The sequence below is a fragment of the Penicillium rubens genome (assembly GCF_028828025.1).
Source record: "Penicillium rubens strain IBT 27055 chromosome Unknown utg000004l_segment0_segment0, whole genome shotgun sequence".
NCBI lineage: Eukaryota > Fungi > Ascomycota > Eurotiomycetes > Eurotiales > Aspergillaceae > Penicillium > Penicillium rubens.
This window is the reverse complement of record NW_026890602.1, coordinates 2895953-2920778: the sequence shown is the minus strand read 5'-3', so window position 1 is coordinate 2920778 and position 24826 is coordinate 2895953. Positions and strand designations below refer to the sequence as shown.

Genomic DNA, 24826 nt, shown 5'->3' with positions numbered 1-24826 from the left:
AATGATATAAAAGGATCCCTAAAAAGACCCCTCAAAAGACCCCTCAAAAGACCCCTCGAAAGACCCCTCAGAAGACCCCTCGAAAGACCCCTAAACACAACGATGCCGACAGGTGTCGGCACTATCCAGTTCAGTGCCCACTGGCGTCCGATGCCTCCCACGGAGAGACAGCTTCGTAGCTGTATCCTCCTTGCTTACCAGTTGCTAACTTACTTCGACAACGCGAAAAATCCGCATCAGGAGCTGCAGGCCCCGGAGCTCACTAACGATATCATTTACATCACTCACACCTACGACACTCCGCATCTGCCGAAGGAGAATCCGTTCCCAGCCGACTGGCTATTGCGAAGGGAACTTGCGAAAACCATCAGGGAATTCCAAAGACTCGTTGCGGTGATTCCTTCCAAGCGATTCCCGCCGGAAGCGGTCCTCAAAAGGCCGATTTCGTCGGACCAACATGAAGCCCAGAAGCACGGCCGTTATCCATCGCAGAGCGGAATCACCCAAATTACTTGCGTTAGCTACGATAGCTGCAAGGGCCTCGCCAAGTCGTTGGCTGCAATTACCTATTTCCATCGATAACTGCGCGAAGTGAAAGTCAATCAATAACCTTTAGGCCTGTGGCCCCTTATTTTCTTCTTCTTCCGTAGTTTTATAACACCCCTCGACCATCAACTGGATATCTAATGATACTAGTAACATTCGGGATACTCTTTCCAATGGTATGCCACGGGTGGCTCAACTGCAAAGCAGATCACTAGTGACATCTAAGAAATCTTGCTCTACAAGGACAATGTCTCCCTCTCCTTGTGCCGGTGGTCTATCATACACTGCAACAAATGGTAGTGTGAGCGGGGCACCAGTCACGCCATTAGCTGAAATCTCGATCTCGTGTGCGCAGTATGCTTGCTGCGACGCTGCTTGCTGTTGAACTAGTGGGGGGATGTTGGGACTTTGTTGGCACAGGGTCTGAATGTATGCCCTTGTGAGGGGTCGCGGGCTGTTCGGTGGCGCCAGTTGCCATATTTCGATGAAGACTCTATCTTTTCGTTTCGAGATAGAGATGACCAGGACTATTCGCACCGCACCGGAAGAGTTGGACAGCCACCATAGGGCATCTTGCCTGAGCTGAGACAACGATTCAGACAGCCCGGTCTCAATGATGAGGGTTGGCCGGCCGGGAGGAAGCCCAGGGGCAGACGGGCGGCGAGGTGGCGGAAGAAATCCCTGGTCAGCTTGTTTCCCTTTGTTGGCAGTCGGCTTATACGTCGTCGTGGCCACCCACTTCCGACTTGTTGCCGAGACAAGTCCCATCCCGATAAGATGCAGATCCAGTACCCTAGTAAACCCATCTGTGACCGAGTCGTGCTCGAAGGAAGGGACAATCTTGATCAGACCAGCATTTCCTTCCCATGCGAATCGATACTCGACACCCCCCAAACAACTGTGGTCTTCGTCGAGTTTTCCGATAGCTGATTGGGGTAGGCCGAGAACGACAATCCACTGGTTTGCTGACTTTGTCTGAAGAGACTCGACAAGGATTTTGGCGCAGGCGCAGAGCAACTCGAAATGGGAAAAGTGGTGAACGACGTATCCATCCCGGGATTTACTCATGATGGAAGATGAGGAAGGGGGAGTAAGAGAAACGGGCTGAGAAAGAGAGATATCCAGGCCTGCAGATAATTTTTCCGGTACTTGAGAAAGTCGATTGAAGCGTGAGGGAAAGGATATGTTTAAAAAACGACGAAGAGGGAAGGTACACGGAATGGGCCAAATTTGACAATAGTTTTCGTACGGAGAATTTAGATAACCTTATTGAATACGAAAAGAATTGGAGGAATAGGTACTCCAAAGGCTAATCTTCTACCTACAACATCATGATGTCTACATACCTACCTAGGTATGCAGGTAATAGCAGATATAATTTTAAATTAAGTTCATGTGGTACGCAGCGGTATAGGGGCCAGGCTTCAAAACCTGAGGTCCATGACGTTCGTCGGCGGGAATTTAGATACGTTTGACATGGTAGATTACGACGCCGAAGCCTTTGCTGGGATGCGTCGATGTCGACGTAAGCTTGTCTTTGTGTGTCCCAGAGTACAAGTATGGTTTTAGTTTTGTTATCTCAGATGGAATGAATTATGTGCTTCAAAATTTAGATATATTCCTATTGTAAGCGCTGTAGTCAAGATTCGTGATCGGCCTTGACGACAGCAGAAACGAGGCAATCATAGAGTAGCAATTCTTCTCCTGTCCTGTAGTGCAATCTGTCCTCCTACCATCTCCAACCCTTGTCGTCATACTTCAAATCAGTGCTGGTAATGGGAAAGATCTGGTCCAGTGCTGTAGGTGGCCGAACGAGACCATAAGCGCAGTAAATGTCATCGGACCACTGGGTGTCTTCGGTACGGTACGGGCCAGAGAATCCCGATAGATAGCTAAGAAGTATTAGCTCGAACAATATTCAACAATGATCTAAGACGTACATCGTTTGAGTAGGCCTATGATATATGATCTTCTTTATCCCAGGAAATAGACCGTATCCGCAAGCCTGAACCGCCCTAATCCTCACTTATTAGCTTCAGGTCTATTATCATATTTAATGGGTAACTTACTTGTAGGCCTCGCGGGACTTGAGCCGGATCTCTTCTCGCTCCGATAACGAGTAACCCCAGAACTTCTGCGTATTGAGGGACTCGCCTGGCACCTTCTCCCATATCACATATGCGATAAACCCACCGGGCACTGTATCGTCTTCAGCTTGTTCGTCACACTGATATGCGAGGAGTCAAGGAATAACATCGCAGCCCTTCTCTTGGAGGGACTTGAGAGCGACAAGCTCTATAGGCTCGTAGGACTTGACAGCCTGTGCGGCCCGGACTGAAGCCTTCTTAATCTCTGTGCCGGCAATAGGTACTTGCTTATACACTCGCATAAAAGCAGGTGTATTGCTAGAGTCAAGAGAGGAACAAAGGAACTTCTCAGTCACGTATGCTGGGCCAAGGCCATCGGTGACATCTTGCTGACTCAGAATATTAGTGCGCTCCTGTAGTTTGCTGACGATTGCCCATCTCGAAGGGCCAACGTCAACAACATCCACGGGCGATTCTGGACGGGTGGGCGATTCAAGTGATGACATGATGGTGATAATTGATGAAAGCCGAGGTCTGAAAAGGAGAGGACAAATAAAAAAGTAGGTAGGTAGGTAACCTATCCCATAGTGAACTTTGATGCGGTATTATGGGACAGTCACGTGATTATAACATTGTAAGGGGCCAAGTGGGCCGCGGCACCTTCCGAAGACCCACAGGGCTCACCCGGAGCCAAATCTTAATTTGTTGGCATCATTGTGGGAGTCAGATATTCTAAGATTTCCTTTTTGGATACTAAGCCAGGTCGCTGTCAGATGGTTCCATTCGTCCTTTGCAGGCTCCCACACCGAAAGGTCTCTGAAATGGGGATTTTTGAAGACCATGATAGCTCCTTGCGGCTCGGCACATTTGGCTCCTTCGCCGAAGTCATTGGCGGCGTAAATACCAGGCCGAACTCGTTGTCAGAATGTGACCTCCAAGGTGTTGATGGAGGGCTGAGACGACCGGCCGCGCCAGCTGCGGGTAGCTGAAAATGGTCCAAGGTTCGACATGTCGAAATCCCCATTCTCAGGCTTAGTTCCACCATGTTCCCGGATGTCATCGCAGTATTGCTCGAAGTGATGATACCACTTGCTGCACTTCGTAGCTCTCTTTTTGATATCTGGGTTCAAGTCCGAGGGTTAGACCATCGGAATCTAGTTCCAGCGGACTCTTCACGGGTTCATGCTTCCAAAGGATTCTCGGGGTGGCCCTAGGGATGCTCGGCAACAAGCGAGAGCTGGTAGAAATTACACCGCTCTGCTTGTCCGTTCCACTGACAGTTACCACATGCGGTAACTGTTCTGTCTATGTCAAGGAACCGAACGTATTTGGTCCAGGGGCCATTGTTCTTCAGGCAATTGTCGCACTACTGCTGGGAGACTTCTCCCACAATCTGAATCAGGATTGATTCGACATTTGCGGCGCGGTTACCGATACGCTCGTCGAGTCGCTTGCCAGTGTAGATTGTGGTGGATCTCTGTAGTGGCTCTCGCATAGCCACTACACTAGCAAGTATCGTAATGGTTTTGGTTTTGATTTTTCGCCCGGCGCAGGCCACCTTTCACGGCAGCTTCATTGCGTAGCTAGCCCAGGGGCCAGGGTTCAAATCGGACCCCCCAGCGGTTCCCACGGGAATCTCTAGAGGAGACAGTAGGTCCCCGCCGGGGGGAAGTAGGATTGAACGCGCTTGTTACTGAGGAAGGCGATGCTATTGTTTCGTTCTCCGTTGATTCGGAATGCAGTGACCTAGTGGCATGAGGAGCTGCCGGGGCACGATATTTTGTGAACCAAGTGGCACATCTCCTATACGCACGGGCGAAGAGGGAAGCACCCTGATCATTGTTTGGGGGCAGACTCGGACCTTCAGCAGACATATCATGGTTAATAATCAAACTTTCCAAGCACTTCCTACATTCTTGTTAACGGTGGTCGTTCGGGCTTACCAGTTCTTCTGACGGGTCGGGCCTCGGCCTTAAAGAGAGGAAAAGGCGTACACAGAGAGAGGAAGAGGAGAGAGACGGAAGAGAGAGAGAGATGAGAGAGAGACGAGAGAGAGGAGAGAGTAAACAACCTCTGAAGCTACCTAGGTATGGGAGGGCAGGACCCAGTCATCCGTCCGGATACATTATCTTCATCTCTGCGGGAAGGAACACTCGTCCCTTCAAATCATACCTGATTGAGTTAGAGATATGCATAGAGGTATATGATTTATATGGACTCTAAAGTAACTGATCCTTCGAGTAATAGTTAGACTTCACAGATGATATATGAGTTCGTGTGGAATTTACTTTTATCTCCCCTGGTTAAAGCGAAAAGTTGTCAACCGTTTTGGCCTTTGCGTTTGGTGGATACCACAGACAAACAACTTGCTACAGAATTCCCGTGCAAGTGATATTTCAGCGTGCCACTAGAGGATCAAGCACACAAATATCTGACACTGCAGTGACCTTGGCAGGTGAAGTTCATGCTAGGAGACTGCTAGTACTGATTGGTAGCCTTGATAAAGATGCTTAGAGCAATACAGGAGAATCTATACATCTGTTGGTAATTGGTGATATCGTAGGGCCCATATCTCCTGATTTTCAAGAATTTCTGTGGAGTCAAGCTTGGAACATTGGTTCCTGATATACGCGAGATAGGCTGCTGAGGGAATTGCTGCGCTCACATAGAGCTCGCTTCCATCCTGGAAGATCAGAAAGACCGGTCTAGTCTCCAGTAGTTAGCGACTATGTTTCAGTTGATACCTCAAAATGAGCATGAGAGGCTGACTGGTCACGCTTACTCTTCCGCGGGTGGCTTCTTGTCCTTCAAGAACGCCACAAATTGAGCTCCCTCCTGCATCGAGACACTTGGTTCATGTTCCAATCACTGCTGTGCCTTGGCCTCAATGAGTGCCTTCACCTCTGTACGCCGGCCCCGTGTCTCCCTCAAGTACCCATCTGTTATGGCTGTAAGATGGGCGCCATGGAACCTTGCCTTGAGTTGGAGTCGACTTCCCATCCACTTAGCCCGGTTGTGTCTTGGGTGTAGCGCTGTGATTGTAGTCAAATGTTCAATAATAGACAAATTGACTGTCTCCTCGTCGTCTCCTTTTCCCTCTGCTATGTTTCGAAGTACCTACATCTGGCTGAGGCGGCTACTCGTCATAATCGCAAGGTCATTACCTACTATATTGACCGGATGCCAGGTTGGGATTGATGTGCTGTAACGGATGATAAGATCTACGATATGAACGAGATCATGAAAAGACTGTACAATATGGATTGTATAGAGTGATAGAGTTCTCGAAGAGAGGTGTGAAGAGGAAAGGAAGAAGAGGAGGAGTGAACTATATATATAGGGAAAGGTCATGTAACACTAGTGAGATTCAACAACGGACTAACTGGATGTAATTTGTATGTGGCGTGAATCCAGCGAGCTATTGCGCTACGTCTACGTAAGCCGCACCCAGACCTAGATCATCAATCTCTGCCTAGCTGATGTCGGGACTAATCACAATAAGGACGCGTAAGAACAGGTATTGATTCTGCTTTAATTCAGAGTCTGAATTGAATTCTCGGACCTGGTTCACATAGCGCACAGTACCAAAGTAACGTTCGGCTTTTCTCCATACTGCAAAGGTGGAGGGTACCTTATTGTAATAGCGCGGTTCTCGATATGGAGGCATGGTTGAATGGTATAAGCTGAAATGCAGATGGTAGGGTATCGTGTGTTGGGCTGCTGATAGTGGTAGAAAGATAGTCTTCTTAGTGGTCTTCTTAACTAGTGGTCTTGTTAGTGGTCTTGTTAGTGGTCTTGTTAGTGGTCTTATTAGTGGTCTTATTAGTGGCCTTCTCCGATAGTCTTTTCATATGTCTTTCTAGGGGTCTTTTTAGGGGTCTTTTTAGGGGTTGTTTTAGTGATCTATCTGTCAGATAGATGGATGGGTTAGGTTCTAGGTTTATTATACCTAATATCATGTATCGATCAAATTGCGGGTTGCAAGGGAGAAGTCGGTGGCCTCCTTCCAATATTCAATTTTTTCTTACCTATAGTCAGCGATATCGACTGGAATAAACAACGCCGGTTCCCTCTTGGGATACCACTACATCCCTGGTGGTGCAGAAGAATGCGATGGGTGTCCGGCATACAACAACCAGATATGCAAGTCTGCTGCAGCAGGTGCCGCTCCCATCCAATCTCCGTGGGGTCCCATAATCTCTAGTAGGCGAACTCTTTACCTGTCCCACATTGTACGAATTGACAGCACGGAGAAAGCAACTGGGACTATTCGTTATCGTTCAAGCTATTTGGCCAACCGCAGCCCGACAGCGCTCATAGAAGCCAAATCTCAAAAGGAAGGATATTGACAATGACATTGAATTATCCCTCGGTATATATGAATATCCGAGCTGAGGCGAAAACTTTGTAGATAAACAATAAATTACATCGTAGAGGTACAATTTAGCAGACAAGTTAGTACGATACTAGTAGCTTTTACTATACTCACAGTAGGCCACAATAACTAGAGTCACTGAGCCCGAACTTCCTGTGGACCATGGAATGGTCTGTGGAGTGACAGTCTCTTGACGAAATCATTTCCAGAGTAGGATCCGTATCAAAAGTGCAGTTAGTGACCTCTTCACTTCGGCCGACGGTATGTCGATACCCATCAGCCTGGATACCACCATTTGCGCCGAACGAGCAGCATAACTCATGTCAATACAGCTGTATTGTGGTATCTCGACGAATTGCCCAACCAGTCCAATGTTCGAGGTGTTCCGGGGAACAACCTCGGGACGTTCATCCCGCGAATGAGCTAGAATGATTGCACTCATCCGTGGCATAACGCGTGGAATATTGACCGTGTGTCGAAAGACCAGCTCAGATGGATAATTTAGATGTTTAAGGAGTTCCGTCATAATCTCTGCACCCGAGCATTGTAGCATCGGTTTCTTAACGTAGTCACCTATACCCTCCGGGAAGATTGCGAACCCCCAAAGAACGCGCACGTCTTCTGGCTGATATTGAAAGACTGGTTGCGCGGGTATACAGAGATTAAGTTTCCACCGACTCTCCCGAAGAACGATCAATGCCCCTGTTGCTAACGTCGATTGTGACAGAGAAGTGAGATAGTTGAAAAAGTTGACCTCTTTGGTAGTGATTGTGAAGGACTCTACCATTGACTGAGGCCGACGTGTGCAGAAAGCATAGGGATTGCCGAAATCTCTGCCTATAGGGGCAAGGGTGAGCCATAGTGACCAGTTCTCGTCAAACTGATCGCACGCATCGAATGATAACATAACCGGTTGATGATCATTCGATCCGACCGCAGCCCCTGATTCTGTAGATCCTAGGGTTGCTATAACGATGTCGTGGGGCCCAAGGTCCTTGTGGGTTAGGAAACCATTCTGACTCAACTCTAGTCGTGAAATAGTTCGAGTATCATTATTAGAGGTAGTCACAATGGCCCTAACCTTGGTATCGAACTGAAAATCCACATCAAGGCTCTCGAGGAAAAGGCAGATAGGAAGGAATATGGACTCAAATTGGTAGTAACCGGTAATATCAAGGCAGTTCAAAATAGATAGGTTGTGGAAATCACCGAGGTAGTGACGCAAAGCACGCCTGAACTCAGTTGCTCTGTGCCAAGGCTGAAGACCGAATCTGGAGGAATTTCAAGATACTATTAAACTAGGTTGAGGGAGTCTTCGAGCATGTGATTACTTACTGAGCGGACCAGATAGCCCAAAACGAAGTTTCGAAAAAGTTTTGTGGAAAGAAGTCACTGATATGATTTCTTCCCAACCGCCCTTCTCCTTTCAGCATAAACCGAACAAGATTCAATCGCTGCTTGAAATTCAAGTCCAGCGAGCTAGTCACGATATTCTGGAGCTTGCCATCCTTTTGTACCACGATACATGTGTTATTAACTTGCGTTGCAAAGGTTCGGTTGACTTCTGCTGACTGTATGGCGTGCAAAAAGCTCGCCCGACGGCTTGTTGTGGGGAAAGCGGATGGGATACAAGAAAGGAGTTCTTTCAGAGGTTCACCGATTGGAACAGGCAAGCATCCTGCAAACTGATCGTATCCGCTGGTTGGGTCGCCTTTATGATGCCAGATTTCCTGCAAGGAATCACACGACTCGAGAATATGCACCTTCCGAGGCGGTACTTTGGCATGCTTGATCAGATAAAACGCGGACGCCAACGATGCGGTCCCTGTTCCAAGAATCCAGGCCTCAGTTTGCTTAGGATCGCGTTTGCCTCGAATTCGGGCTTTCTTTGTCTTCTCCATCTAATAAGAAAATCATGCGCGTCCTGCTAAAAGAAAGGGAAAATGCGATTATATGTTTTGCATCACTTGGGCGTGACGTAATAGAGTCGCTGTAAAATCCTGTAGCCGCGTCCATAGAAAACGCCGTTCGCCGCCGCCACCGCAGGTAACAATAGTCAACGCTGTTTTATAATCTATTGTACTCATTTCTTCAGCCAATTAAAGGGTCGTGTCAAAGGTTGAAACTAGTTCATTTGGCATCTGAATCTGGCTTACGGAATCTTAATATAGCGCAGGATCTTGATATGCACGGGCTTGTTGGTATCGCTCGCAGATGATAATTCCGAAGAACATCCCTTTCCTATGCTAAAATACCCCTTCAGGATGCTTCCTACCTACCTCATAGGTCATTCTTTACATAACACTTGAACAGTCGTATCTGGCATTCTCCATGTCATCCTGCTCCCCTTCCACCCCCCCCCCCCCCCCCGGGGCATCTCACACCTTATACTACGGGGCGTATAGTGAAAGTCTGATTACCTAGGAGCGGGACAGTATTCTCCAGGTCGCTCGGATCTTTAACAGTCCGGGGGGAAATGAGGGCGTGCGCCGTTGTCTAGAGGACTCCGTTCGTGTCGAGCGGCTGGGGGAGCAAGAGAGACCCCTAAGGCTCACTATTGTGAAGCTAGGACTTATGGACACTTTGACGTCCATCGAGGATGACCGTATGAAAGATACACTTGGAGACACAGAGATCGAGGTTGACGTTAAAGCAACTGGTGTCAACTTTAAAGACATCATGGCGGCTATGGGCCTAGTCGAAGTCTCCCTCATCGGCCAAGAAGCTAGCGGTATCGTCACGGCCACTGGTAGTGCAGCAGCCTCACATTCAATCCGGCGACCGGGTGACGCTTCTCTGGGAGGGCATGTATGCCACTAAGCTCCGCATCGATCGCCGTCTTGCCGTGCATATCCCCGACTCCGTTTCTTTCGAAGAAGTTGACGCTCTACCCATGGTCCACACTACCGCCTACCACGCGGTCGTCAGCGCCGCCAAACTGCGCCCTGGCCAATCCGTCCTCGTCCACGCTGCTGCCGGTGGTGTCGGTCAAGCTGCACTGCATCTAGCTGCTCACTTAGGCCTAGTGGCCTATGCGACAGTTGATAGCGAGCATAAGCGGCGTCTCCTGGTGGAGAGGTACAACGTGCCAGAAGCACATATCTTCCACTCCCGTGACACTAGTTTCGCCAAAGCTATCAAGCGCATTACGGGCGGCCGCGGCGTTCACTGTGTGCTCAACTCGTTGTCGGGCGAATTGCTACGTGCCCACGGACGTGCCCTTTGGCACGTTCCTCGAGATCGGTCGGCGCGATGTCACGAACAACATGCGTCCGTTCAGCCGTAGCACAACCTTCGCATAGTAAATTCCGCGGAGGGTCTTGATGCGCTGGGGCAGATCCTATCGGACGCCTTTGCCCTTGTACATAAGGGTGTTCTGGGCGCAGGGTACCCGCTGACAAGTACCCTGGGGCGGAACTTGAGACTGCTTTCCGTACCATGCACGGGGCAAGCATCGTGGGAAACTCGTCCTCTCGTTTGGAGATGATTCTCAGGCACACGTACTCTGCAAAGCTATCAAGACAGTCTGAGTCTCCCAACAGCACCTATCTCTTCGTCGGCGGTCTCGGTGGCCTCGGACGCAGTTTCGCGCGTGAATTTGTTGCCTGTGGAGCCCGACACATCGCATTCATATCTCGCTTGGGTGATTCCAGTGCAGATGCCAGAATCACAGTCCAGCCCCTCACCACCTTCGGGGCCGTTACCAAAGCCTACCATGCAGATGTAGCAGATGAACCTGCCTTCCTCTCCGCCATGCAAGAATGCGTCACCGACTTCCCGCCCATCGCGGGTGTGGTGCAAATGGCTATGATTCTGCGCGACACTCTCTTCGAGAAAATCTTTGGACGCAACCCATGCCGCCCAAGATCCAAGGCCAACTCAATCTACATAACTACTTCCCCCCCCCCCCCCCCCCCAACGCACCCGCTGGATTTCTTCGTCATCTGCTCCTCCATCTCCGGCATCTTCGGCTACCCAGCCAAGACGCAATACGCCGCTGCAAACACTTTCCAAGACGCCCTTGCCCGCCGCTGTCGTAGTCAAGGCCTCAAGGGCGTGGCGGTTGACCTCGGTATCATGCGCGACTAGCCGAGCAAGGCACAATGGCAGACTCGCTCACTGGGAAGCCATCCTGGGCATCCGCGAAAAGCCCTCCCACGCGCTGATGAAGAGCCTGATCAACAGCGAGTGGAAAGGAGACTCGTATCCTGCGCAGGTATGCACCGACCTCGGGACGGCAAATGTCATGGCGCGGTTCGGATTGGTGCGGTCGGAGCATTTCGGTGACCCGCCATTTGGCCCACTGAATGTGTTGAGTTACATCTTCGTCCTCGTCCCAGACACCTCATCCGCTGCATCATCACCCTACCCACGTCTCGCTGCCGCGTCCGCCCTCGATGAAGCCGTTTCCATCATTACGGATGCATTCGTACACGAGACGGCGGGAATCCTGCAGATACCCTTGTATGAGGTGGATCCCGATACGCCGATGTACCGCTATGAAGTGGCTTCGCTGGTGGCACTGGAGGTCCGCAATTGGATCACTAGAGAGCTGCAGGCGAATATGGCACTGTTGAAGATTCTGGCGGCGGAGCCAATGAAAATGTTTGCGGGGAAGATTGCGAAGCAGAGTAAGTTAGTTACAGGTAGAAAGTAGAAATGACAGTGAGAGACTAATTGATGGAAGAACAAGAATATCCGAGGTAGACTTGCACAGCTAGGCACAAAGGCCGAAGTGGTATTTCATAGATCTTATCTATGGATGTATTTTGTCATAAAGATTACATACAGCTTTGACGCGACCGGGGGTGATTAGGGTGAGTGCGCAATACCTCGGTAGGTGTCTATAGCGCACTCATCCATTTCTCTCCAGGCGACAATTAATGGTGTATTTTACCACATTCTCTCTCTTCATGCCAATTATCGATGCCCCTCTCAATACCGTATGTAAGTATATATGTTCCCCTCTTTAGACCTAATTAGCTTCAAATAGCAGTTGACCAATTTCAGAACATAACATCAAACCCGGATAATTGTATGAAGACGGCCAATGGCAGTCGGCCGGCACCGTCGGTCTGAACCGAAGCAACTCGGTCACCGCCGGGAATTCCCCGTGGATCGATGATAAGGCCAGCATTTAAATGTGCGGGGAAGAACTTCACATTCTCAATTGCTTCTCAATTCCTCAATTGGACCTCTCTGACAATACTCCTTCCAAAAAGTATAGGACGAAGCCCATAGCACATCTGCAAAACCCCCACCATGGGTAACGACCAGAAGCTCGGTGCCTACTATGCACCCAAAGGCGGATTGCCACCACAAACACAGATCCTCACCGACCGTGCCATGTTCACCGAAGCATACGCGGTAATCCCGAAGGGCACATTCAGCGACATCGTGACGAGCTTCCTGCCCTTCTGGGACAAGACACGGTTATGGGTGATTGCCCGTCCGTTATCGGGCTTTGCCGAAACATTTTCGCAATACATCATGGAAGTGCAACCGGGGGGCGGCAGCGACCGCGGCGAAACAGACGACAGTGCACAAGGTGTCGTGTTTGTCGTCGAGGGCGAAGTGACAATTACCCTGGGAAGCCAGAAACACACACTTGCCGAGGGCGGCTATGCCTATCTACCACCGAAGAGCGGCTGGACCCTGCGCAACACAGGCGCGACCACCGCCCGTTTCCATTGGATACGCAAGGCCTACGAATATGTCGAGGGACTCGATAAGCCTGAGCCGCTTTTCCTCAATGAAAAGGATATTCCGCCCACGCCCATGCCGAACACCAATGGTGCTTGGGCGACTACTCGATTCGTTGACCCGAGCGATCTGCGCCACGATATGCATGTCACCATTGTTACCTTCGAGCCCGGCGGTCTTATCCCCTTCGCTGAAACTCATGTCATGGAACATGGGCTTTATGTACTAGAAGGTAAAGCCGTGTACAGGCTCAATCAGGACTGGGTGGAGGTGGAAGCGGGTGATTTCATGTGGTTGCGCGCCTTTTGTCCGCAGGCCTGTTACGCGGGTGGCCCTGGCAAATTCCGCTACCTGCTCTACAAGGACGTGAACCGTCAGATGAAGTTGTCGCGGCTGTAGTAGCCGAACACTTTGTCAACTTGTAAGCCAATCATATCAGCCCTGGAGGGCCCTTGTCACTGGAGGGGGTTAGTGCGGCCGTCGCATGACCAAGGGTGATCCTCGCACTGATTCGCACCTCTCTCAGCCGCGGTGGCACAACGCTGAAGTGGCTCTCACCCAGGCGCCACCCCGGTGGCATCCAACTACTGGCCGCAGATAAGCTACACGCCGGTGAGTTAGTAGTTGGGATGTGTTACAACGCCAGTGAATACTCACTGTTGTATATGTCTGTGTTTTTTACAATTTAAGAATGTACAAATTAAGTTCAAGTTGTGCGCCTAATTCTCTTAATCCTCGAGTCAATCACTGATATATATAGTCTGTACTCCGTAATGGTCCCACTATCTCATTTGGAAGGTTACTACGCAGCACTACGGACATCTTTTATATATACATACATAGTAAAGTTGCCGTAACATCCGGCGCCTTATTGCACATCGATAGAAAGTCAAGAACTTCTTTTTATTTTTTAACATTTTACTCGGATTCATCAACCCGATAGACTAGCTTGGAGGCTCGGACTTTACCTTCTCGCAATATCTGAAGGCCGGCCAACGCTCCCGCCAAACCGCCTGGTTTCACCTGATACGGATGAGGATGAATGCGACGCTCCTCGATTAGTTTCTGGGCTAATCCCCACCATTTGACGCCGAATTCAAAGTTAGTGCTATCAGGAGCTCTCTCGTTCGTTCCCATGCGGTACGGCTCTCCTAGGACATCATACGCCATCGAGACATGTGAATCAACATCGTCCCTCGCGGATGCCACATCCAGCAGAGCATTGTATGAACCACCCGCCGACGAAATGGCCGCACTGCAGATGGCAGCCGATTGTGGCGTAGAGATCGTATCAAGAACAAATTCCAGCGCATCATCAGTATCCTCTCGGATCTGCTCGCCCACCAGTGGATCGTGGTAATCAAAGACCGCGTCGGCCCCAAGCTCAAACATGAAGCTGCGGTTGGCTTCGGAGCACGTCGTGACAACGCGCAGTCCCGATAATTTCGCCAATTGGATCGCAAGTGTACCAGTAGCCGTTGCCCCTCCATAGATGAGGATATTTGTGTCGTCGGACTCGCTGTCCTGGTTGCCGGGGAAGGGCAATTCCATGCTCTGGTAAAGATTCTGACCAACGGTTGTCAAACCAACGCCAAAGGTGGCTGCCGCTTCGAAGCTCATGGACTCGGGTATCAATATTTGGAGATCGCCCTTCGCAATCACGTACTGAGCAAAGGCGCCGCCATTGTTACGAACGGCGTTGCTGCCGTGTACGAACCCGGCTACTCGGTCGCCTTTTTTGAATGCCTTTTTGACGCGTGGCCCCACGGCTTCTACTATTCCAGAATAGTCGCAGCCCACGGTGGCCCCTGTACAGGGTACAAAATCAATATGACGCCAGTCCGTTGGATTCAAGGCGACTTTGTACCTGGTTAGTCCAGCTGCTGATGAAATGCGGGGTGAAGGAGAGCACAAGGAGAATATACCTGCTTTTGTTTTGACGAGAATATAGTCATCCGGTACCTCGGGGAGGGGGACATCTTCCAGCGTCGCGCGGCCTGGTCCTTGGACGACAATGGCGCTTTGGGTGGCCATTCTCGACAGGTGTCGCGGCGCGGGCGGGATGAAGGATGCGAGAGGTGGGGTACAGCTTGAATGTACCTCGGTAAATCGTTTAAATGGGAAGTCAGGGGTCGCGAAAGCGATGGTAGATTATTGAACTTCGTAGGGAATTCTCCGTGTGTGGGCTGGGATTACTCCGTAGAGTAATTCAGGATTGCGGGCGAGATTGAACTATTGAAGAGCTCAGACAAAGTATGGCCTTTTTTTTGCCGCGCGATAATCTGACTAGCTAGCGTTGACCACTGCGTACTCCGTACTCCATAGAGGGATAGCTTCTGAGATCGGCGAAAGGCAGGCAAAATGTGCTCCATATGTAGGTGATCTGCATGAAGAGGGGCAGACAAGTTGTTAGTAGCTTCAATAAAGTCAATTACAATCACAATGTGCTCCGCAGCCCAGCTGGGCTGATCTCATCTTGAAATTGAGATCGGGGACCACGCCAGTAATGCCCCCCAGTCACAACAGTCAAATGCCACACGGGATTGTGATATTGATAGCTAAAGAGGTAGCTCTCCTCGCCTAGACAAGATTCTCGAAAATACATCCATGTCCGGAGTAAGGGAAACACAAGCAAGTACCCGGGGGGTCCGTAAGGTGGAACTTGTCTCAAATAGGGGGCTGGGAGAGGAAAGTGACTCCACTGCGGGAGAGGAAAAACAAAAGGAAAAAAAGGGAAAGGAAAAGAGGAAAAGAGGAAGACAGGGGATCTTCACATTGGCTTGTTGGAATCGACTGGAGTGGAGACTTGAAGCTTCGCCTGGAAATACCGTGACCGATACTCGTATCGTCTCGTAACATTTCCATTCTCGTCGGTCCATCTGGAAGATCCAGTTCGTTGATCGATGGAATCTCCACTTGACAGCATTTTCATAATCTGAACGGAGTAATGTGCGCCTCAGGGGTAAGCAGACAACCTTCAGGAAAGTATGGAACAGCCTGGTATTGGAGCAAGTATATTATACGGAGAATGAGATCCAACTGCATTAGCCACATCTATATTCTAGGCATTTATTTCTAGGGGAACATGGACTCAACAAGCCAGAATCCAGACGTAATCCGAGCTCCGACATAAATGACCAAAGTACATCATCCATAGCGCTCTTCCATGAGATCAGGTCTCCACTACATCTCCGCTTGAACAGCCAGTAAAATATGCATGTGAATATGCGACTTTACGCATTAATGAGATTAGCGTCCAGGAGTCATGACCACTTCCATGGCAATTAGGACGGGGACTTGCCGGAATGCATGACATCGACTATAATACCCCACAGCATCCCTTCTCTGTAATCTGGCCCCAAACTTATCCTCAACTCCATACCATGCCTGGCCGACCGACTTCCGCCCCTACCGAGATGGAGGGAATTGCAGTCATTGGAATGGGCTGTCGCTTCTCTGGAGGAGCGACCTCCGTCGAGAACTTCTGGCAGATGTTATGCGACGGACGCACTGGGCATGGAACGGTCCCTACGAGCCGATATGAAGCTTCGGCCTGGCACCACCCCAGCCATGAGCGCAAAGGAGCGGTATGAATACCTCAATTGGACGTTATTTTATTATTCTAACACGATCATGGGATGATTAGATCAATCATGATAGCGGATTCTTTTTGCAGGAAGATCCATCACGATTTGATGCTCCCTTTTTCTCTATCACAGCCAAAGAAGCGGCGGGCATGGACCCAGCACAGCGTTTGTTGCTTGAAGTCGCATATGAAACATTTGAAAACAGTAAGATGAACGAGATTCAGAAATCCATGGAAAACCAGTCATGCTAAAATGGGCAAAATAGGTGGAATACCAATAGACACACTTCCAGGGAGTAACACGGCAGTGTACTCCGGCTCAATGACCAATGATTATGAGCTATTATCGACAAGAGACATCTACGATATGCCTCACAACTCAGCTACTGGTAATGGAAGGACTATGCTGGCAAATCGTTTGTCCTGGTTCTTTGATCTTCAAGGCCCGAGTATCATGATGGATACTGCGTGTTCCTCCAGTTTGACAGCGGTCCATTTAGCAGCCCAATCCCTGCGATCTGGAGAATGCGGAATGGTGAGTACTATGAGCTAGATATCTGTTTAGCACACGGACTAAACATGCTTGTGGCAGGCTTTGGTAACTGGAGCCAGTCTCATCTTGCACCCTAATTTCACACAAAGACTCTCCTACATGCACATGATGAGTGCAGACGGGATAAGCCATTCATTTGATGAGTCTGCAAATGGGTATGGTCGAGGAGAAGGTATCGGTGCTGTACTTTTGAAGCCCCTCAGCGCCGCATTGGCCGATGGAGATAATATTCGAGCCGTCATCCGCGGCACAGGAATCAATCAGGACGGTCGTACACCCGGAATTACTCTGCCCAGTCCTACGTCTCAAGCCAACCTGATTCGTTCGGTTTATGAACGCCATGGCATCTCAATGAGAGATACTTCCTACTTTGAAGCCCATGGCACTGGAACTCCGGTCGGGGTAAGCGAAACGACTCTATTGATTGCCACTCGCGAACTCGTTTTATTAACTTGATAATGGACAGGATCCCACAGAACTGTCTGCTGTCGGAGCCACTCTGGGCCAGGCACGAACACCGACTGATGAGCCAATATACGTAGGCTCAGTGAAGACAAATTTTGGTCACACCGAAGGAGCCGCAGGAGTGGCTAGCTTGATCAAAGTCGTCCTATGTTTAGAAAAGGGCATGCTGGTGCCAAACGCCGGCTTCAAGAACATCAATCCCAAGATCCGACTCGACGATTGGCGTTTACGTCTAAGCGACAAAACGATGCCATGGCCGGACCATCTTCCACAGCGAGCTAGTATCAACTCATTTGGATTCGGTGGTTCAAATGCGCACCTAATTCTCGAAAGCACCAAAGAGGCCCTCGGGGGTAATGCTGAAGACAAGGAACCGGCCCCTCACGTGGTTGTGTTTTCTACGTTTGATCAAGCTGGCATTGAACGGGCCAGTCAAAATTGGAGCACATTCCTTCAACGTCAGCAGAAGACCGAACAGGAGATTCCACTAAAAGACTTAGCCCATACGATGCTGACACGCCGATCGCAGTTAGGCTTCCGCAGTTTCGCGGTTGCTAACTCACAAGACCAGCTGCAGACCATCTTAGACAAGGGACTCCCCAAGTTCCCTCGAGCTAGTCGCAAAGCCCAAACGAGACTTGCCTTTGTGTTCACAGGTCAGGGTGGCCAGTGGGCTGGAATGGGTCGGGAGCTTTTGAGAATTTCCACTTTCAGGGAAAGCATAGCACGATCACAAGACATTCTCTCGTCCCTGGGATGTCCCTTTGACATGGTGGAGGAGATCAAGGCTGAGGCAAAGGACAGCCAGATAAACCGACCCGATCGCAGCCAGCCTATTACCTGCGCGTTGCAGATTGCATTGGTTGATCTTTTGGCCAGTTGGTCGGTTTATCCCAACGCAGTGGTCGGTCATTCTAGCGGTGAAATTGGTATGAACCCCCCATTCTTCGGTCTCGCAAAAAGCATCCATTGGTGAATAATAGCTGACTTATTTGAAACACATAGCCGCTGGATATGCTGCTGGGTATCTTTCTCGTGAAGACGCTATGCGAGTCGCCTGGTTCCGCGGTTTCTTTTCACAACAGATTGCTCAGAGTGACAGACGAGGAGGTATGCTCGCTACTGGTATTTCCGCAGCGGACGCACAGAAGTATCTTCAGGAGTTGCCCCCACGTTCGGTTGTGGTTGCCTGCGTCAATAGTCCTGCCAGTACAACCCTTTCGGGTGATGTGGACTTGATTGATAAGCTTGAGGCAAGATTACAACAAGATGGTCACTTTGCCCGGAAACTGCGCATTGATACAGCTTATCATTCTCCTCACATGGAGGACCTCGTTGAAGTGGTAGGTAATGCCATCAATTGTATCAAGCCAGAAGATCGATACAGTGGCTCAATTCCCATGCTTTCATCGGTCACCAAAGAGCGTGTCTATCCCGCCGAGCTTGGTGGATCATACTGGGTGCGCAACATGATCAGCTCAGTTGAGTTCACAGCCGCAGTCTCGCAGCTCGCAAATTTGAGCGAGTCTATCAAGTCTCGCCGCCGGCCGGTTCCAATTAAATGGACTGCATTGGTTGAAATCGGCCCACACGCCGTCTTGAAGGGACCTGTCACTCAGATTCTGCAATCCGTCAACCCAAGTATGGCATCGTTGCCTTATTATTCACTGGTTTCGCGGAACCAACACGCTTTGCGAACCGCCTTGGAAGTTGCCGGTTCTCTTTGGAGCACAGGCCATACAGTGGACCTTGCTGCAGTTAACAGTAGTGTTGACACTACAAGCCCAAAAATGGTTGCTGATTTGCCTTCTTATCCCTGGAATCACCAAACGTCCTTCTGGCACGAGCCGGTAGAGACAGCGCAATTGAGACAACGAAAACATCCCCGTCATGACATTTTGGGAGCCGCCGTGGATTATCAAAATGCTTTGGAGCCACGGTGGAGAAACTTCCTGCGACTCTCGGAGAATCCATGGATGGCTGATCATGTTGTCGCCGGATCGATCGTATTCCCAGCTGCGGGCATGTTGGTGATGGCTACAGAGGCAGCGCGGCAACTAGCTGATGACCAGGCCAACATCAAGGGAATAGAATTCCAAGACCTCCGTTTCATGCGAGGAGTGGTTATTCCGGACGAAGAGCGAGGCTTGGAAACTCTCCTTCAAGTTTCTCCTCATCCAGGAATGCCCGGTTGGTATCAATTCGGAATTTTCTCACTTCCCTCCGGGGGTGCCTGGATTCAACACGCGAAGGGTGCATTCATTGCGCGGTACGAGAACCGAGACAATGATGAACACAACGCAAATTGGGAAGCAGCATTGGAGCGCATCAAGAATACCCAAACAGTCGCCAAAATGGCTGATGTTAGGCAATCACGTGAATGGTTGTCTCACACCGGAGGACTCACTGTAGGACCGGCCTTCCAGACAATCACCGGTGTGTCCTTCTGCGATGCAGAGCCTCGTCTCTGGCTATCTGGTGTAGTCACAGACACCAAACAATCAATGCCCTTCGAAAAGGAGTCACCCAGCTTCATCCACCCCACAACTCTTGATTGTCTCTTCCAGTCTGCCCTTTTGTCTTGCTCCGATGCACTATCTAACAACAACGCGAATATCCCTGTCGGAGTGGACAATATCTACATCTCCAACGCCTTCCAACCCCAAGCAGGGGAGCAATTTGTTGTCCACACAGAGACTAAGTGGCGAGATGGAAAATCTCGATCCCACTGTATTGCGTCGGACCCCTCCTGGTCACAGCCCTGGATTACGTTTGAAGGCGTTCATCTCGGTCGCCTTCCCTTCAACCCCAATTCTCAAAAGAAAGTGGAAGCAACCTCAGAAAGCCGATACTCGTCGATTGTTTGGGATGAACACTTAGAGTCGCCGCTTGTCACTAACCAAATCCATGATGGAAACAAGAAGATGGCCGTGCAAGCAAGCCGTCTTCAGCTGACAGACTGGATCAAGAGACTGTGCCATACCAATGGGGATGCCAAGGCGCTCATCACTACTTCGGAAACATCAAACTCCTGGATTGAGAACCTCCAAGAGCTAATCTCAAGTGCCGGAAAGCGACCTTGCCTCGGAAAGGTCACTATCGCTTCATGCGGGCCCAATGACCAAGTGAATGGCATCACTCCCGCAGAGAACTCTCTCCCGGGTACTCAGCTGATGCCCCTCGCTACGCTCGACGAACTTCCATCTTCATCGCTCGCTCAGGAGAAATATGATTTGGTCGTGATCGATGAGCCCAGGCTGTGGGAGGATAAATTAACCCAAGTTATTCTTTCGTGCCTACCCAACATTCTTGAACATGGAGGTTTAGCTGCAATGCGCGTGTCTGACACCGACCTGGACTCAGCAGCGGAGAAGTTGCAGCGCTTCGACGGCCTCGAAATTCACAGCACGACCCAAAATCGCAAGTTTATCATCGCACGCAGGACGCCAGTCTCATGGACAACGGACTCTGAAATCTATGTTTTGAGTCCAGCAGATAATTCCAACTCATTCCCTGTTTTCGAGCACCTCGAGAAGATCTTTGCCACCCATAACGTTCGCCTGGTGCCTGTTGGATTGGGACAGGTGGCTACTCTAGCAGGAAAGACCGTGATTTCGTTGCTCGATTTGGCAGCTCCCTGGGTGGCCGGCTGGACGGAGAATGACCTGGAACGTCTTCGAGAGCTGATCCGAGTTCAATACGTCCTTTGGGTGTCGCCGTGCTGGAGCCAAGGCGCTGTTGATAATATCGGCTCCGGCGCCACAGGTGGTCTTTTGCGAACACTTCGCAATGAGCAGTGGAACACGACAATTCCACACCTATTGGTGGATGTGGAAGATATGGAAGACAAATTTGGACTGGCCTGTGGCATTCTCCAAGTCATGCAACTCACGACGCAGGAGAGTGCACGTCGGCCAGACTTGGAGTATCGTCTAGCAAACGGTCGGCTGCTAGTCCCGCGTGTCCTTGAGACCCCAGCGGTGGATGAGGCCATGCACACTCTGATAAACGGCCCCAGGCCCGTATTGTCGGACCTAACACTTGATCCAAGACCCCTCGAGTTGAAGTTCCAGGACGCAGACAACGCACGCTGGGAGGAACAGCAACTCTCTGAAGAGCAACTCCGGCCAGACCACAGTGAGATCAAGGTTGAAATGGCCACTATCTTTGATTTACATGGTGAACAGGGAAAGACACCAGAGACAGTTCTTCCAATGTTCGAAATTGTTGGAACGGTAACTCGTATCGGATCTGATGTGCACGACTCGGCTGTTGGCGATAAGGTGTTAACATTGGCATCGGCGAATTCGGGACTCTCGACAACAATGCGTGTCTCGGAAAGTGACACTATCCGGATTCCTGCAAACACCGACGCAACAAAAGCGATATCAACCCCTCTCGCATACCTCAACGCTTATCAAATTCTCACCCAGGTCGGTCGCCTCAGCTCGAGTTCCTCGGTGCTGTTGGTTGGGTCGGTCAATCAAACTCTCCAGGCCATGATAGATTATGCCCTTGCCATGAACATGCAAGTCATCGTGGCAACTGATTCACTGGATAGCACAGAGAGCCTTCGCTCTCGCTACCCAGTACTGGCGGATCGAATTCTGGGCGTTCAAGGTAGCCTGGAAACGAGCGTGTCCAGGCTGACGAATGGATGTGGAGTTGACGCCACCATTTGCTTCCTTGGTGGGTATGCGGGTCGGAATGCTGCGAGATGTCTGGTCCAAGGTGGACAGTACATTAATCTGTCTAGCGAGATGAAGTTGAGTGCTCTTCCAGAGAGCTTCGTCGACAGTGGCTGCACGTTCTCTTCGCCGCGACTGCAGAAGGCATTCTCAGAGAAGCCTGGCAACCTCCACGCTTCACTCCGACATGTGATTGACTTCATGAAGCAGCATCGGATGTTGGACCGTGTGGAATCATATTCCTTGTTCCCTATTTCTGATCTCCAAGGAGCCTTGAAACACTGCAAAGCGACTAACACCCGAGCTATCATGGACCTTCAGGCTCCTGGGAGAGTTCCAATTGTGCTGCCACTGCCAGATCTTACTGGCTTACCAGCAGGAGGCACATACATACTAGCAGGTGGATTGGGCAATCTCGGCCTTGCGCTTGCCGATACCTTGGTGCAGTCTGGGGCTCGTCATTTGGTCTTCCTCGGAAGATCTGGAGGGACGCAACCGAGTCAGCAGCTAGCCCTTGATCAACTTCGCGATCGCGGGTGCTGCATAGATGTACTACGCTGTGACATCTCTCAACAGGGAGACATTGACCACCTGTCATACAAGATTCGCAGCAAAAACTGGACTGTCGCAGGCGTGATTCAGTGTACAACAGTTCTAAGGGTGATTTACTCTCATTCCAGATTTTCATTTAACACTAACTAATTCGTCTATTTCCAGGACGCGATGTTCGAGAAGATGACTTTTGATGACTGGACTCAATCCACCCAGTCCAAGATCCGCGGAACACTTAACTTGCACCATCTGTTCTCGGAGAAGGAAGGCTTGACTTTCTTCGTGGCGTTGTCTTCCGTGGCCAGCGTCATTGGTAACATGGGGCAGGCTAACTATTCTGCGGGCAATGGCTTCATTGATGCTCTCATGGAATGGCGACGCAGTCATGGTCTCCCAGGACATTCCATCAACATCGGCCTCGTGCCAGATGCCAGTGGGCTCAGTGACATTGCCGAAGATCAAGAGCAACGCCGTCGCCGATACAAACATCTCGAGGGAACAGAAATCATGACCCATGAGCTCCAGACCTTGCTCAGAGTGATCATCAACAGCAAACTTTCCCTTCCGTCTCAGATCATTGCTGGCATGACTGATTCCCTGTCTCGCAGCAATGGCTCTACACCCTGGGTACTCGACCGAAAGTTTGATCACCGGCTTTGTCTCGCTGTTGAGGATACTCAGGATTCTATTCAGACCAGCACCTTGCTTAAGGAGTGTGATTCCATCGACGCTGCAACCGAGATTGTCCTAAACACTCTGAGTGAATATCTAGCGGATGCAATGGCCACAACCGCTGATGCTATCGACTCAGATCTACCATTGTCCGCGCTGGGTGGTACGTTTTTCCGATGATATCATCTTATTTTGATCTTTCACTTGACTAACACTCGCCTCTAGTTGATTCCCTCAAAGCTACAGCTGTCCAAAACTGGGTCTCTCGCGAATTAGGGGCAGAACTGTCCTCCTTCGAATTCCTCGGCTCGCAACCAACCAAGGCGTTAGCGAGGAAAATTGCTTCCACTAGCTCGTTTGTCTCAGTGCCGAGCTGAAGAACTGTCTGACAATCCATACTGAGTATGGGTTAGTTCTCAGCTATCTTCTTTCTATCTTGTTATTTTAGCGCATCTCATTTTTGGCTAGTTTCAATAGTTCTGTATATGTGTTTTATACTTACAATACCGTGTTTCGCGAACGAAATATACCGAATCTTCCTTTTTGCCAAGACTTGCCGTGTTGGGAGCCTCGTGCCGCAAGTGGGTCCCGTCATCAAACTCACATGATAATCCAGCCGTTTATCTTTATCCTTGGGGCGATTCGCATATTGCATGGCGGATAGCCCCGCTGTACAGATTGCAGGATCATGCAGCATGCAATAGTCGTCTTGAGATACATTACAATGTACTTGGGGGGACCAAGCGCGACGAACAGCTTCTCGTCCACGGGTCCACGGGTGGCTCCACTGAACACCGAATTTTGACACATCGGGAACTGGATCGACACTTCTCGATCGGGTTGATCAACAAAAAGACCGAGTTTGGGATCCCGTGGTGCGGGTTGGGGTGGGGACCTCTTGCTCTACACTGTCGAGGCGACGGCCCCCTGAATGAGAACAAGGAACGTGGACTCCGTACGGAGTACTCCGTACAAAGCCGTGGACACGTTGCCCTGTTAACAAACCTTGTGTGCTGCACGGTCTCCCTTGCGGCTGCAGGGATGGTATAATAGGTATGTACAATATACATGCCACTTATGAAGCAAGGTGATGAACCCCGCTTGCTAACTATGTACCTTTTACAGGTTCCACCGCCCATTCCGTCTTTAAATATTGGTTTTGTCTTCTCAGATCTCAATTTTAGGTTGTGTGCCAGCTCGAAGCAAAAAACCCACCTCGATTATGTATATGCACTGTTGGTGGCCGGGTGGTATCGGATCTACTAAGATCGGCGTCTGTCCAATTACATCGACCGAGGTACTCCGAATTTTATCAAGTTTTAACAGAGCCCTAAATGGAAAGGCTTCGAAGTCGCTACACACTGAGGGGTACGGAGTTCTACTCCGTAGGTGGATCTTGGGCTGGACCGTCCACGTTCCCACCTGGTCAAAGCAAGGCGAGCCACTATCGACATGCTACTCCGTACTTTGGACTCGATGGACTCCATATGTCTGTACAACATAGCGTATCTCCACACCGTGGAGCCCTTCTCATGGATCCATTCCTCTGTTCCTTTGCGAGCTCGGGATCTGTAAGATTCCGCCAGTGAGTTTCCTAGG

At 50.2% G+C, this 24826-nt stretch overlaps 9 protein-coding genes across 9 annotated transcripts; 4 read left to right on the top strand and 5 right to left on the bottom strand.

The window, feature by feature from the left end:
- Positions 1-102: 102 nt before the first annotated feature.
- Positions 103-582, top strand: N7525_011078 (uncharacterized protein; the record flags this gene model as incomplete). Its single annotated transcript, XM_002560682.1, has 1 exon — positions 103-582. The coding sequence occupies one exon, from the start codon at positions 103-105 to the stop codon at positions 580-582; it is 480 nt and encodes a 159-aa protein (XP_002560728.1).
- Positions 583-738: 156 nt separating this feature from the next.
- Positions 739-1614, bottom strand: N7525_011077 (uncharacterized protein; the record flags this gene model as incomplete). Its single annotated transcript, XM_002560683.1, has 1 exon — positions 739-1614. The coding sequence occupies one exon, from the start codon at positions 1612-1614 to the stop codon at positions 739-741; it is 876 nt and encodes a 291-aa protein (XP_002560729.1).
- Positions 1615-2275: 661 nt separating this feature from the next.
- N7525_011076 (uncharacterized protein) lies at positions 2276-3139 on the bottom strand (the record flags this gene model as incomplete). The annotated part of the gene is made up of 4 exons (XM_061215333.1): positions 2276-2438; positions 2487-2561; positions 2616-2773; positions 2801-3139. 4 exons carry the CDS (start codon positions 3137-3139, stop codon positions 2276-2278), a joined length of 735 nt encoding a protein of 244 aa, XP_061067845.1.
- A 2024-nt stretch (positions 3140-5163) lies between these two features.
- On the bottom strand, positions 5164-5474 carry N7525_011075 (uncharacterized protein; the record flags this gene model as incomplete). The annotated part of the gene is made up of 2 exons (XM_061215332.1): positions 5164-5338; positions 5416-5474. 2 exons carry the CDS (start codon positions 5472-5474, stop codon positions 5164-5166), a joined length of 234 nt encoding a protein of 77 aa, XP_061067844.1.
- Positions 5475-7207: 1733 nt separating this feature from the next.
- On the bottom strand, positions 7208-8909 carry N7525_011074 (oleate hydratase; the record flags this gene model as incomplete). Its single annotated transcript, XM_002560687.2, has 2 exons — positions 7208-8279; positions 8344-8909. 2 exons carry the CDS (start codon positions 8907-8909, stop codon positions 7208-7210), a joined length of 1638 nt encoding a protein of 545 aa, XP_002560733.2.
- Positions 8910-9582: 673 nt separating this feature from the next.
- N7525_011073 (uncharacterized protein) lies at positions 9583-12149 on the top strand (the record flags this gene model as incomplete). The annotated part of the gene is made up of 5 exons (XM_061215331.1): positions 9583-9711; positions 9767-10278; positions 10395-11080; positions 11136-11639; positions 12052-12149. The coding sequence occupies 5 exons, from the start codon at positions 9583-9585 to the stop codon at positions 12147-12149; spliced, it is 1929 nt and encodes a 642-aa protein (XP_061067843.1).
- Positions 12150-12270: 121 nt separating this feature from the next.
- On the top strand, positions 12271-13110 carry N7525_011072 (uncharacterized protein; the record flags this gene model as incomplete). The annotated part of the gene is made up of 1 exon (XM_002560688.1): positions 12271-13110. One exon carries the CDS (start codon positions 12271-12273, stop codon positions 13108-13110), a length of 840 nt encoding a protein of 279 aa, XP_002560734.1.
- A 519-nt stretch (positions 13111-13629) lies between these two features.
- On the bottom strand, positions 13630-14745 carry N7525_011071 (zinc-binding alcohol dehydrogenase family protein; the record flags this gene model as incomplete). Its single annotated transcript, XM_061215330.1, has 1 exon — positions 13630-14745. The coding sequence occupies one exon, from the start codon at positions 14743-14745 to the stop codon at positions 13630-13632; it is 1116 nt and encodes a 371-aa protein (XP_061067842.1).
- A 1349-nt stretch (positions 14746-16094) lies between these two features.
- On the top strand, positions 16095-23604 carry N7525_011070 (type I polyketide synthase; the record flags this gene model as incomplete). Its single annotated transcript, XM_002560691.2, has 8 exons — positions 16095-16298; positions 16358-16502; positions 16564-16832; positions 16890-17252; positions 17317-18244; positions 18321-22663; positions 22721-23390; positions 23453-23604. The coding sequence occupies 8 exons, from the start codon at positions 16095-16097 to the stop codon at positions 23602-23604; spliced, it is 7074 nt and encodes a 2357-aa protein (XP_002560737.1).
- Positions 23605-24826: the final 1222 nt, after the last annotated feature.